The following is a 13218-nucleotide window of genomic DNA, read 5'->3' as shown; positions in this document are numbered from 1 at the left end:
TGGAGCAAACTTAAACTTGCGCCATTTTCTAAGATGAATTGGATGTCATTGAGAAAACAGTAAGGTGTCAATGTATTTTTTCCCAAACATCCCTTCTACATTTAAAAGTAGCACAATTAGTAATCATTTCGTTTTTTAAAAGTATCTGTAATCTGATTTCAGTATTTTTGCTGGTAACATAACTGATTACAATTCGTTTTTTGTAATCAGATTACATGATTAGGCTACATGTAATCAGATACTCCCCAACCCTGTATAGACACACTATGTGTATAGGCTTACTTCAGACATAAAATATTGATTTCATTGTACTATTATTTGTATTACTTATTTTCCCTATATTTGAATCGATTAAGTACCATATTGAAAGCTAATTGTCCAAAGATCATACTTTTTACGTTTTATTCATTTAGCAGACGCTCTTATCCAGAGCGACTTACAGTTGGTGAGTGCATACATTTTTTATTTTTTTATTTTTTTCATAATGGCCCCCCGTGGGAATCGAACCCACAACCCTGGCGTTGCAAACGCCATGCTCTACCAACTGAGCTACATCCCTGCTGGGAATCGACGCTGGGCCAATTGTGCACCGCCCCATGGGTCTCCAGGTCACGGCCGGCTACGACAGAGCCTGGATTCGAACCAGGATCTCTAGTGGCACAGCTAGCACTGCGATGCAGTGCCTTAGACCACTGCGACACTCCGGAGGGTTTCGATTTGAAAAGTATACTTAGGCAACACGACACTAGTCTTGCCTATATAACCGAATTCAGCACTGTCCTTAATGCATTACGCATGACGTTCACTTCTTAGCCACTGTGGAACGTGTGTTGAGTAAGCCCAATTTAATCATCGAATGCAAACTTTGGCTAGAGTTAGTTAGTTAGGCCTACCATGAAAACACCTAAGCAGATGCAATGCTTATTCAAATATTTGAAATATTGGCGCAAAAAAAAAGATGTTCCTGTCTCTGTTCCATAGGCCTTTTATGCATCTGCTTTGTGACGCACAACTTTTATAATCTCTTACCGTCATTGTTTGACATTGTTGTGGTGGTCCAACTTTGTTTTATCGTAGACGTTTTATATTAGTGTAGTTCTCCATAATCCAAACATGTTCAATTTGGTATTTCCAAATTACATCAACGAATTTTTCTACTAAACCAAATAAAATATAGTGCCCAAACGAATATGAAAACTCCTACCATTTCAGACCTGATTTTCATAGGTCTGAGGTGGAAGCGTTTCACACGCACACGCACACGCACACCCACACAAAACAACAATGACATCATAGCCAATGAACCGCGTGCCCATAGTTGACTGACAGTATGCGAACCTGTTTTAAATGCATACTACTAAACAGTCTATCATAAATTGTGTTTTTTAATACAAGACTGCTATGTCTAGCTTCTGATGTAAACAATTTGAGTCATAAGTAGCCTATTATTGAAAGTTATTATTTGAAGGTTTCCACCTTCATATGTTCATGGCGCCAAGACTAGTTTGATTCTGTTAAATGTTTATTGTACTTAGCCTTATATTTGTATTGTCATACAATACATCCCAGTATTGTAGAGCATATGCAATGCAGAGGGAAATGGCGTTACATCACCGACATTCTATACAAACAGATCACGTAACACATGCACACGCAAAGTACTGTCAGTGGTACAAAGCATGTATCTATACAGGTTCACAGTAAAACATGTTTTCATTCGATGCATTTTTGGCCAGAAAAAAGGATTAGCCCTACAATAATTTAAACAATGCAACCAGCACTAATCCTCGCAATAAGTCTCAGTTACTCTCATTAAGCTATTCAATATCAAGGAATCCATATCATATCTCATAGTATATGCCTAATAACATAATGAATACATAACAAATGTAACTGCAACTATAGGCCTACTACCTCAAACAAAACTGTATCCTTGAAGAAAAAAAGTTTTCGCCACAAACTGAACACCCAAAATATGAGAACGCCCACACAATTATTGTAAGTCTGAATAACATTCAATGTCTGAAAAAGCTATGGAAATAAATTAAATACAAAAACAATTTACTCCAAATAAATAGACGAAGATATAACCGTATTCAACTGGATTTTTCACAAAAGCATTTGAATCATGCATCACTCGTATGATCTGCAGTCATGATATTCATATATTGGTTTAAAACATTATCGTATTAATTTGAGAAAAGCTAGATATGCCTTACAGTTCCATTGAAAATCTCGGCCAGTGCCCATTCCCTCTCCGTTTTCCATGCCGCACTCGGTCTCTCACGTTTCAGAGGTGCCGCAGCAGAACTCGCAGTTCTCTAGAAAGAGGTAGTGTTTGTTGAGCCTCTCCAACGTCCAATGAAAGGGCTGTTGCCAGTAGCAACCACGTCCATTAGCCATTTCTGTCCAATGAACGGCAGGACGAGGCGGAGTGCAGGTGCGCGCCGCTGTGTCCACTTGGCAGAGTGCCTGGGAGACGCCTGTGGCAAAACAGTAACTGTCAAATGCAAGGTTCCTTTAATAAGAGCGATCAGTCCGGCTCCGAGAGTCATGGCGACCACAGCGTCTAATCATTATAATATCCTCACCTCCAGCGCATCCATTGTGCACTCGGAGCCCGGGAGCATGCAGCAAGCATCGGCGTACAGGGACGCGCAGACCCTGTTGCAGAGTGACTACTCATTGCAGAGCAACAGTCACCCGCTCAGCCACGCGCACCAGTGGATAACGGCACTGTCGCACGGAGAGGGAGCTCCGTGGTCAACCAGTCCCCTCGGCGAGCAGGACATCAAACCTGCGGTGCAGGGCACCAGAGACGAGATGCACAGCTCCAACAACCTGCAGCACCAGCACCAGCCGCGACCGCCCCACCTGGTGCACCAGTCGCATGGGAACCACCACGACGCCCGAGCGTGGAGAACTACCGCAGCCCACATACCCAGCATGGCAACATCCAATGGCCAGAGCCTTATTTATTCACAGCCCGGATTCAGCGTCAACGGCCTGATTCCAGGCAGCGGACAGGGAATGCACCACCACAACCTAAGAGACGCACACGAAGACCACCACAGCCCGCATCTCAGCGACCACGGCCACCAGGCGTCCCAGCACCAGCAACAGAGTCACCACGACCATTCGGACGAGGATACACCGACCTCGGACGACTTGGAGCAGTTCGCCAAGCAGTTTAAGCAGCGGAGGATCAAGCTGGGCTTCACTCAGGCTGACGTCGGACTCGCTTTGGGAACGCTGTATGGAAATGTGTTTTCCCAAACCACTATTTGCAGGTTCGAGGCCCTGCAGCTCAGTTTCAAAAACATGTGTAAGCTCAAGCCTTTGTTGAACAAGTGGTTGGAAGAAGCGGATTCCACCTCGGGCAGCCCAACCAGCTTGGACAAAATCGCTGCACAAGGGAGGAAAAGGAAAAAACGGACCTCTATCGAGGTAAGCGTAAAAGGGGCTTTGGAGACCCATTTCTTGAAGTGTCCTAAACCCGCAGCGGCGGAAATTACTTCCCTGGCGGACGGTCTACAGCTGGAGAAAGAGGTGGTGAGGGTTTGGTTTTGTAACAGGAGACAAAAAGAGAAACGGATGACTCCTCCCGGTGGACCGCTTCCTGGAACCGAGGATGTGTACGGGGACACACCGCCACATCATGGAGTCCAAACACCGGTTCAATGAACAATAACGGACCACTCTTTCGCTATTTGACTTTTCCTGATTTTATTTATCCTGAAAATTATATATAATTCACTGGACTATGAGCGATAGTGGGTGTTTTATGTATAATAGCCTGGCCTATGGCAGTGAGTAGGCTACTTACACAATATCTGCATTGAATACCATTGAAAACCCGAATATTATTAGCGATGGAGTGGAAATTGTTTTCTTCAAGAGCTAAGAGAACATATGTTCGAGGATATGCCTAGCACTGTGACTCGACGCAGTTTCAAGGTGTAGCCCTATTGTGAAAAATACTTGGCGTAAAGGGAATTATCGTTTAAAACTAGCCTCGAGATTCTTAGCTAAAATGGTTTACATTCTCGACTTTTCTAGTCTATTCAACACATGGCGCTGCGTATACATCATTGTTTTGTACTGGACGTGTGCGTCCGACAAGAAAAGTCATGAGAGCTGCATTCTATAAATATAGCCTAAACGCCATTTCTCTGTCCCAGACAAGCAGCTGGGGTTGAGCATCGCCTGAGAAATGTGTGAGGGTTGATCATCTGTCAGTCATCTTTTTCCAGTTAGTTTTGACTTTCAACATTGCTTTGAGGCGTTTAGGCAAATTATTATGGGCGAAAGCTTTATTATTTTGCCTGTTACCTGTTATATCCCTATTATTATTATTATTATTATTATTATTGTCCAGTGCAGTTCGAATAATTGAATAATTGATACCACATATGTCGTATGGTTTTGATATTTCGTTTGGACGCACACAAGAACACATCATCCTCCTTGTTCTCTCAATGATATCAGCACGTGCGGTTCTAAACACAAAAGGCTGCCAACACTGAGCTCCGCTCCACGCCACGTCGCCAGCAGCTAGCAGTCAGGTCACGGAAGGGCTACGTGGCGATGGAAACCTGGCACTTTTCTAGAGCAAGATATATCACCAAGTTTCACAGAACATTGTGATCAATTTTGTAAATATTGTATAACTTAACAGTCATGGCTTAGTTCCTTCTCACTGGGGCACTTTTTTTCTTTCGGTGTTTTCAAAACATAAACAGGTTTTAGCTGTTTATTTTTTTATTCCAAATGGTTTTGACACAATTTTAGGTTTCAATAGCCTACCATGTATTTTTATTTAAAGTTCTTTGTAGCTGAAATTATGCTTGTTTGCAGTGTAATGTGTTTGAGACGCATTTTATGTTAAAATCAGAGGCATTTCATTGATTTGAATTCAATTGGATTGACAGAATTGACTTCACATGTCCTGTCATTGGCTTTCAGTAATGTCCACCTGACATTATATTTTTTAGTCAAATATATGCTTTAAATAATTATGTTCTAATTGATTGGCAACTAAATAATGAATCAGCCCACAGATTGACAAAGGAAGGCGATATGCTCGCTGAAATATATTTTATTTAAAAGATGTATAATTCCTTTACAAAAGGAAATAGATATTTAAGTAGCCTACATTTTATATCAACTTTAAAAACAACGTAGGCGTTTTGTCAAAAATAAGTCACCTGGCACCACATAATAATAATAATAATAATAATAATAATAATAATAATAATAAATAATATTTTATTATTTATCATAGGTGAGGATTTTATTTGATCCTTGCCGTCTTTCAGACATGTTGATTTTCTTTTGTTTTGGTATCATTGCGATTTGGGAAGAATGATCAAATATTTTAATTTTATTATTTTGTTATTGAGATTGTAATTTATTCTATAATGACTTTTATAGATGACACAAAGTACAATAGATATATAAATGGCATCGAAAAGGCTTATGGAATATAGGTTAGTCATAAGGGGGGAGAGATAGTATTTTTTATTTCAGCGGGATTGCCATAGCCTGTACATGTTTTCTGATAACCATATGGCTTGTTCTCCGTAGCTTTGTTTTATTTTATGCAAATTATATCCAGGGACTTGTGTTCTTCTCATTTGGAAGCAGCTTGTCTAATCTTACTTTATCTTTAAAAGAAAAAGGGTCATGGCATTGATCATATTTCTTCTGTAGCTTGAATTAATCGACCAATCTTACAATTCTCTGAAAATCAAACTATGGGATGTACAAATTCGATGTTTGGTTTTTGTTTTGTTCGTTTTTTTGTTTTTCCACGTTTGTCACATTCACTTTTAATTGATCTGGATAAACCTGGGGGTTAAACACGCAGAGGTGGTGATATAAATATGTTTAGGTCATATTTCATCACTTGATATGACATGAACAAAGACTTGCACATTTTTAAATAATGGGGTTGATATTAAAAAGCTTTTTTCAATGTCAAGATCTAATGTATATTTATTCAAAGCTGCATGGAACATGGTCTTTCTGGCTATTTCCCACCATCTTTTAAAAAATTGTATTCTCATCAATGGTCTTTTCGTGGTCATCACGTCATGATGGCGAATTTGGTTCATTTTGGGTTTTGCAAGAAGAGAGGCATTGAGTTGGTTTATATCATGTTGAAATTCAGAACAATAACAATATTTTAAATGTTTATCAGTTCATGGCTACGGGGCATTGTATTATGCCAACCAAACGCTAAGACCTAATTAATGCAAGTTACAGTTTCACGAGAGCTATGACATTTCTGTGCATTCGTTCATATTTACTGACAATACAAAAATATTTAATATGAGCAAATGGGTGGTGAGCCTCGGCTATAGGGAAAATATAGGCTATAGGCCTATTTCGTTTCAGAGGTTTCTGCACCCTCAACAGCATGCAGTTTTTTGTAGGCTAAATGTAGGCCTATGTCCTGTGTCCATTCCACAGGTCAAATGGACCACAACACCATTGAGCTCTGTGGACGTATAGATTAGGATCAATGAATCCATTCGGACATGGTTTCAAAATAATATAACTATAGATCACAACCATAGACCGATAGACATGGCATCATTGTATCTGTCCTATTATGGCGTCTGTTAGCGCATGGGCAGCGCTATTGGAAGTAGTCCATTTTCTTCTTCTACTACTTTTATGACTTGGCAAACAAACTGAAAGGGTGCATACTGCCACCTGTAGTGTGTTGTTTGAACCGGTATGAAGCCAAGGTTGGCGATTTACTGCGAATGTTTGCTCATGACTATAATTCATTGGCTTAGCCCTCCTGATGACCCGGATGGAATCATGTTGACTACTTCAAAATGGTGAAAGTCCTGCTCATGCTAAAACAAGCTTTTATTCCACAATACTGATGATGGATCAGCTCCTAGAGGGATATTACCACCTATGGCTGCAAATATTGAAAGGGCTTATTTTAAATGCTTAGGCCTACCCTATAACGCACTAAATCAAGATTTGGCTAATCATTCCGCACATGTTGTTAGATATCATGAAATATATTGAGGCAAAAAGTACAGACAGTAGCCTAGAATTAACTAAATATAATCAAGATTTGAGAGTCCTCTTTCTAACTCTGTGGTCACAACCCAGACCAGGGCCTCGCTTCTCAGAGCCTTCGTAGCGTTAAGATCATCTTTAGAATCATCTTATGGTGTATGGTAGCCGAGCTGTTTCCCATAACCATAATTCCTAAAGTTGCACAAAATAACGCTCGTTATTTACCGACGGCCTCAGACCACTCGTAGAACATCTAAGTGCATCGTTAGATGTTTTTTTTTGCCGTTCCGCGTCACTTTATACACAGAAGATCTCCGCTAAACACATAATCAAGAAGTTCATCTGTCTCTCTGTGACTGCGAATAAGTTCAGAACGCATGTCTTGCATTTGTTACAAACAAGTGAATAATAAAACGATGCATGCTTCAAATGAAAACCGAGATGACTGCAAAAGATAGGCCTACGTAGCCTATAATGTAGCCTATATATTTAAATCACATTGAAATCAATTTGATGTTCAATCAATTGAATTATATTTGGCTAATTCTAGGCTATTGTCTGTGCTTTTTGCCTCAATATATTTAATGTGTAACAATGTACGGAATGATGTGCCAAATCTTGATTTAATGCATTATTGTAGGGTAAGTCGCTTCAATATTTGCAGCCAAAGGTGATAATATCTCTAGGAGCTGATCCATCGTCGGTATTGTAGAATAATTACAATACTAAGTTAACTCAAAGTCTATTCCACCTTGGTTCAACGTAATTTCATTGAAATTATGTGGAAACAACGTTTATTCAACTATTATGTCCAGTGGGGCGCTGCTTCTCTTTCGACACAAATGGTCCAACGACGCACTTCGCGAACGTTCTATCTATGTGCTTGTTTGGGAAAAAGTAAAAAGTTGGCTCATAAATAACGATGCATCTGGTACGATCATCGTAATGCTTACGTTAAATCGCAACTGGGAAACGAGACCCTGGCCTCGCGGCTCAGTGGCCAAGTTGTAGCTCAGTTGGTAGAGCATGGCGCTTGCAACGCCAGGGTTGTGGGAAAATGTATGCACTCACTAACTGTAAGTCGCTCTGGATAAGAGCGTCTGCTAAATGACAAAAAAAAAAATGTTAAAAAAGATTACTCATGATGCTTCTTTTCGATGTAGGCTCTACATTTCTCGTACCATCAATTCTCACCTTTTGTCTTCACCTTATTCATAACGATACAGACGTAGACTAATCGATTGAAACCTTAGGCATACTCACCATAACGTTGTCATCAAGTTTACATTTTTTGTTCCAAGCTATTTGCCGTTTAGGCTACTGATTTTCATGTAGGCCACCATGTCCTCCACGGTGATTAGTTCTGTAGACAAACTAATAGGCCTAATATTTTCATAATGTTTTTTTGACCGATAAAACATTTTGGGGGGATAATTTAATCCAATAATTCAAAGCAAAATGCCATATCATATTGCATAATTTAGAAACCTTGAAAACACGTGGATGTTCCTTATTTTTTCCATTTTGTTTACATGCGATCATATGATGATAATCTGAGCCAATCATACTTATCAACCTTTCTATAGACACATAGTAACACTCGATGCTTCACAAGTTCAATACCGTTTTGATGTGAAAGGGTGGAAGGTGGTTTGAAAGTGTTAATGTAACCTGATCTAATGGAACTTCAATAGTCTTGATATTGATAGGTAGGCCTAGGCTACGAACTGTCATCAAATGGTAAAGCAAATATCTGAGTTCAACAGCAAAGAGGATTTATTTAAGGCGAAGAAGCATAGCTTTCCTTTTAAGCAAGGCCTTCGTTACGAAATGCTCTGTCAGTCTCCATGTACGGCGATGCTGTATAGCCTAATACCATATGGTTAGATGACTCCTTAGTGCCAATCCACCATTAACACTTGATTGTTACATTTGGATGGACTTGGCTGCAGGCTGCCTCAAAGACTCCCTACGAATGAAGAAATGCAAATATAATAACTGCAGAGCTAGGTCTACATGTCTTTCTTTTGGGAATTTGTGGAAATGGTTTATCCTAGCCTACTTGACAGATTTGTAGGTCGATGTACATTTATTATTATTGCAAGTGTCATTATTATTATTATTTAGTTTTGTTTACATAGCCTTTGTTTGTTTAATGAGCCTTTACTGAGCATCTTTGCATATACCAGTAACATATTTTATTCGAATAAGACCAAATATTCCAAAGGAAAGTGTGCAGGAGACCACAATGCCATTTCAATGTTTTCCATGAAATGCACCGGCCGCTGATCTATCTCGACCCTTACAGAAGAAACGCCTAATTATACAAAATAAATAAACGATGTTATTGTGCACTTCTTTCGTTCAGTTGCAATTAATACTGCGACATGTTAATTACACCTTCCTCTTTATTTAGGTTGCTTGAAATTTCCCATTAAGCTCGCGCAATGCACGGTTCTGCTTGGCGCTTATCCGCTGCACGCAGCTCAAGTTGCGCAACGTCAAGCCTCTGGTGCCATCTAGCGAGTCCTTGGCTGAATAATAGCCTAAAAGGCGGGGCAGTTTAGTATAGCCCATGGAACACATTCTTTCTTAGAACTTCTTAAATTGATAGGGACATGGGTTTACATCTTGCCTATTGCTCATTTCATTTTTAAGACATGCTTTCATAATTTCCAATCATTGGTCAATTAACAAACTAAACAATTTAAGGCACCTTCTCATTAGGCAACATAACTGGTTTTTTTGTTGTTGTTGCAAACCACAGGAGCCCGCTCTCAATGTTCAAAATACACCAGAGTGTAATTTAGCCACAGAGGATCAATAGTTTCTAAAAAATAACTGGATTCAATTTTATCACAAGCGCATACAGGTAACTGCCAAAATAAAGGAAACACCAACATAGTGTCTTAAAAGGGTGTTTGGCCACCACGAGCTGCCAGAACAGCTTCAATGAGCCTTCTTGGCATAGATTCTACAAGTGGACTTAAACCATGCCAGGAAAATGCACCCCACACCATTACATATTATTTATATACCTCATTTACTCAAGTGTTTCCTTTATTTTGGCAGTTACCGGTTGCCTACATTTGGGAAGGCTGCATGCACGCCAAATATACAGCTTGTTGCGTTGTGGCCATAGACATACAGTGCCTTCAGAAAGTATTCACACCCCTTAACTTTTTCCACATTTTGTTGTGTTACAGCCTGAATTTAAAATGGATTAAATTTCGATTTAGTGTCACTGGCCTACACACTATAGAGTACCACAGTATGAGTCATAATACCCATAAAACCTATTGGTCAAATAGGGAAATGGTTCCAATCGTTTTTCCACCATTCATTTTTCCCATAGGGGATTTTAGAAACCCCAAATAAGGGTTGTGTTTTGTGTAGGCTTACCCTGGCGTGATGTTTTGCCGTTTACTGAGGAGTGGCTTCCGTCTGGCCACTCTACCATAAAGGCCTGATTGGTAGAGTGCTGCAAAGATGGTTGTCCTTCTGGAAGGTTCTCCCATCTCCACAGAGGAACTCTAGAGCTCTGTCAGAGTGACCATCGGGTTCTTGGTCACCTCCCTGACCAAGGCCCTTCTCCCCCGATTGCTCAGTTTGGCAGGGCGGCCAGCTCTAAGAAGAGTCTTGGTAGTTCCAAACTTCTTCCATTTAAGAATGATGGAGGCCACTGTGTTCTTGGGGACCTTCAATGCTGCAGACATTTTTTGGTACCCTTCTCCAGATCTGTGCCTCAACACAATCCTGTCTCTGAGCTCTACAGACAATTCCTTCGACCTCATGGCTTGGTTTTTGCTCTGACATGCACTGTCAACTGTGGGAACTTATATAAACAGGTTTGTGCCTTTCCAAATAATGTCCAATCAATTGAATTTACCACAGGTGGACTCCAATCAAGTCGTAGAAACTGGAAAAAGGATGATCAATGGAAACAGGATGCACCGGAGCTCAATTTCGAGTCTCATAGCAGAGGGTCTGAATACTTATGTCATTATGGGGTATTGTGTGTAGATTGCTGAGGATTATAATTTTTTTATCATCCATTTTAGAATAAGGCTGTAACGTAACAAAATGTGGAAAAAGTCAAGGAGTCTGAATACTTTTCGAAGGCTCTATCAATAGAAAACAGGTCAAACAAAACAAAGTGCAGCTAGTTTGCTGTCTTTCCAGCTTCAGTTTGAAGTGATTGTGTTAGCTCTGTTGTTGGCTAGCTCCTTTGAACAACAGTGTCCTGACGAGAGAGCACATTTTCTACGCCAGGCGAAATCGCGCATCATTAGCTCATTGTTATGGATGTACAGTATCCAAATAAATGTCACTAGAAAACCGCTTAAACAAACGCAAATGCAGCTACTTTACTGTTATTCTGGCTGCACTGTTTGACTTGACTGTAAGTTAGCCGTAGTTGGCTAGCAAGCACGGGATAAGAACGTTGCCAGCCAGTATGGCAATAGAACATTTAGAACGAACGACTGGGTCGCGTCCATAGATAGAGAACAAAAAGACTGAACGACTGGGTCGCGTCTCTGGCAACCGAACCGATAGAACGAACGACCAACCGGCTTGGGTAGCAACCCTATATTTGTGTCGGGACTATATCTTGTGGAAGGATGAAATAGTATGAATAAATTAATCAAAATAACGTTATTTGAATATGTTAGTAACCCGTTGTATAAAAGTGATAATGCCCTCGAAGCCGGTGTTTGGAAGATATATTGGCACGGTTTGCCGGCCATCGAGTTCTTCTCAGGTCTAACAACACCCATGTCAATATATCCTCCAAACACCGGCTTCTCGGGCATTATCACTTAAGTAGAGTTCTATTGGAATGGCTTCATGTCCATGGTTCCAAAATGTAGATAAAAGTAGGTTTAAGAATTAGTCATTTTGGTAGAGTTTTGGGCACTTCTTCACCACTTTTCTACCAAATATTTAAAGGATACATATACAGTATATGGCATACTTAGGCTATTTTATTGTATTCTCCAGACCCCGTCAAATATTTTAAGCCATCATTGGGCTGTATGTACAATTGAAGTCGGAAGTTTACATACACTTAGGTTGGAGTCATTAAAACTCGTTTTTCAACCACTCCACAAATGTCTTGTTAACAAACTATAGTTTTGGCAAGTCGGTTAGGACATCTACTTTGTGCATGACACAAGTAATTTTTCCAACAATTGTTTACAGACAGATTATTTCACTTATAATTCATTGTTTCACAATTCCAGTGGGTCAGAAGTTTACATAAGCTAAGTTGACTGTGCCTTTAAACAGCTTGGAAAATTCCAGAAAATTATTTGAGTCAAATGGAGGTGTACCTGTAGATGTATTTCAAGGCCTACCTTCAAACTCAGTGCCTCTTTGCTTGACATCGTGAGAAAAATCAAAAGAAATCAGCCAAGACCTCAGAAATTTTTTTGTAGACCTCCACAAGTCTGGTTCATCCTTGGGAGCAATTTCCAAACGCCTGAAGGTACCACGTTCATCTGTACAAACAGTAGTACGCAAGTATAAACACCATGGGACCACGCAGCCATCATACTGCTCAGGAAGGAGACGCGTTCTGTCTCCTAGAGATAATAATAATATAATATGCCATTTAGCAGACGCTTTTATCCAAAGTGACTTAGAGTCATGTGCGCATACATTTTTACATATGGGTGGTCCCGGGGATCGAACCCACTACCCTGGCATTACAAGCGCCATGCTCTACCAATTGAGCTACAGAGGACCACAGAACAGAACGTACTTTGGTGCGAAAAGTGCAAATCAATCCCAGAACAACAGCAAAGGACCTTGTGAAGATGCTGGAGGAAACAGGTACAAAAGTATCTATATCCACAGTAAAACGAGTCCAACATTGACATAACCTGAAAGGCCGCTCAGTAAGGAAGAAGCCAGTGCTCCAAAACCGCCATAAAAAAGCCAGACTACGGTTTGCAACTGCACATGGGGACAAAGATCATACTTTTTGGAGAAATGTCCTCTGGTCTGATGAAACAAAAATAGAAGTGTTTGGCCATAATGACCATCGTTATGTTTGGAGGAAAAAGGGGGTGGCTTGCAAGCCGAAGAACACCATCCCAACCGTGAAGCACGGGGGTGGTAGCATCATGCTGTGGGGGTGCTTTGCTGCAAGAGGGACTGGTGCACTTCACA

General features: G+C 40.4%; 1 protein-coding gene across 1 annotated transcript; it reads left to right on the top strand.

Moving 5' to 3' along the window:
- Window positions 1-2461: 2461 nt before the first annotated feature.
- LOC311139169 (POU domain, class 3, transcription factor 2) lies at window positions 2462-3684 on the top strand (the record flags this gene model as incomplete). Its single annotated transcript, XM_084174061.1, has 1 exon — window positions 2462-3684. The coding sequence occupies exon 1, from the start codon at window positions 2554-2556 to the stop codon at window positions 3682-3684; it is 1131 nt and encodes a 376-aa protein (XP_084030187.1). The 5' UTR covers window positions 2462-2553.
- Between the last annotated feature and the right edge of the window lie 9534 nt (window positions 3685-13218).

The sequence above is a fragment of the Coregonus lavaretus genome, assembly GCF_964263955.1.
Source record: "Coregonus lavaretus genome assembly, chromosome: 13".
In the NCBI taxonomy this organism is placed as follows: Eukaryota; Metazoa; Chordata; class Actinopteri; order Salmoniformes; family Salmonidae; genus Coregonus; species Coregonus lavaretus.
The sequence above is the reverse complement of the archived record's forward strand: the minus strand, read 5'-3'. Positions and strand labels throughout refer to the sequence as shown.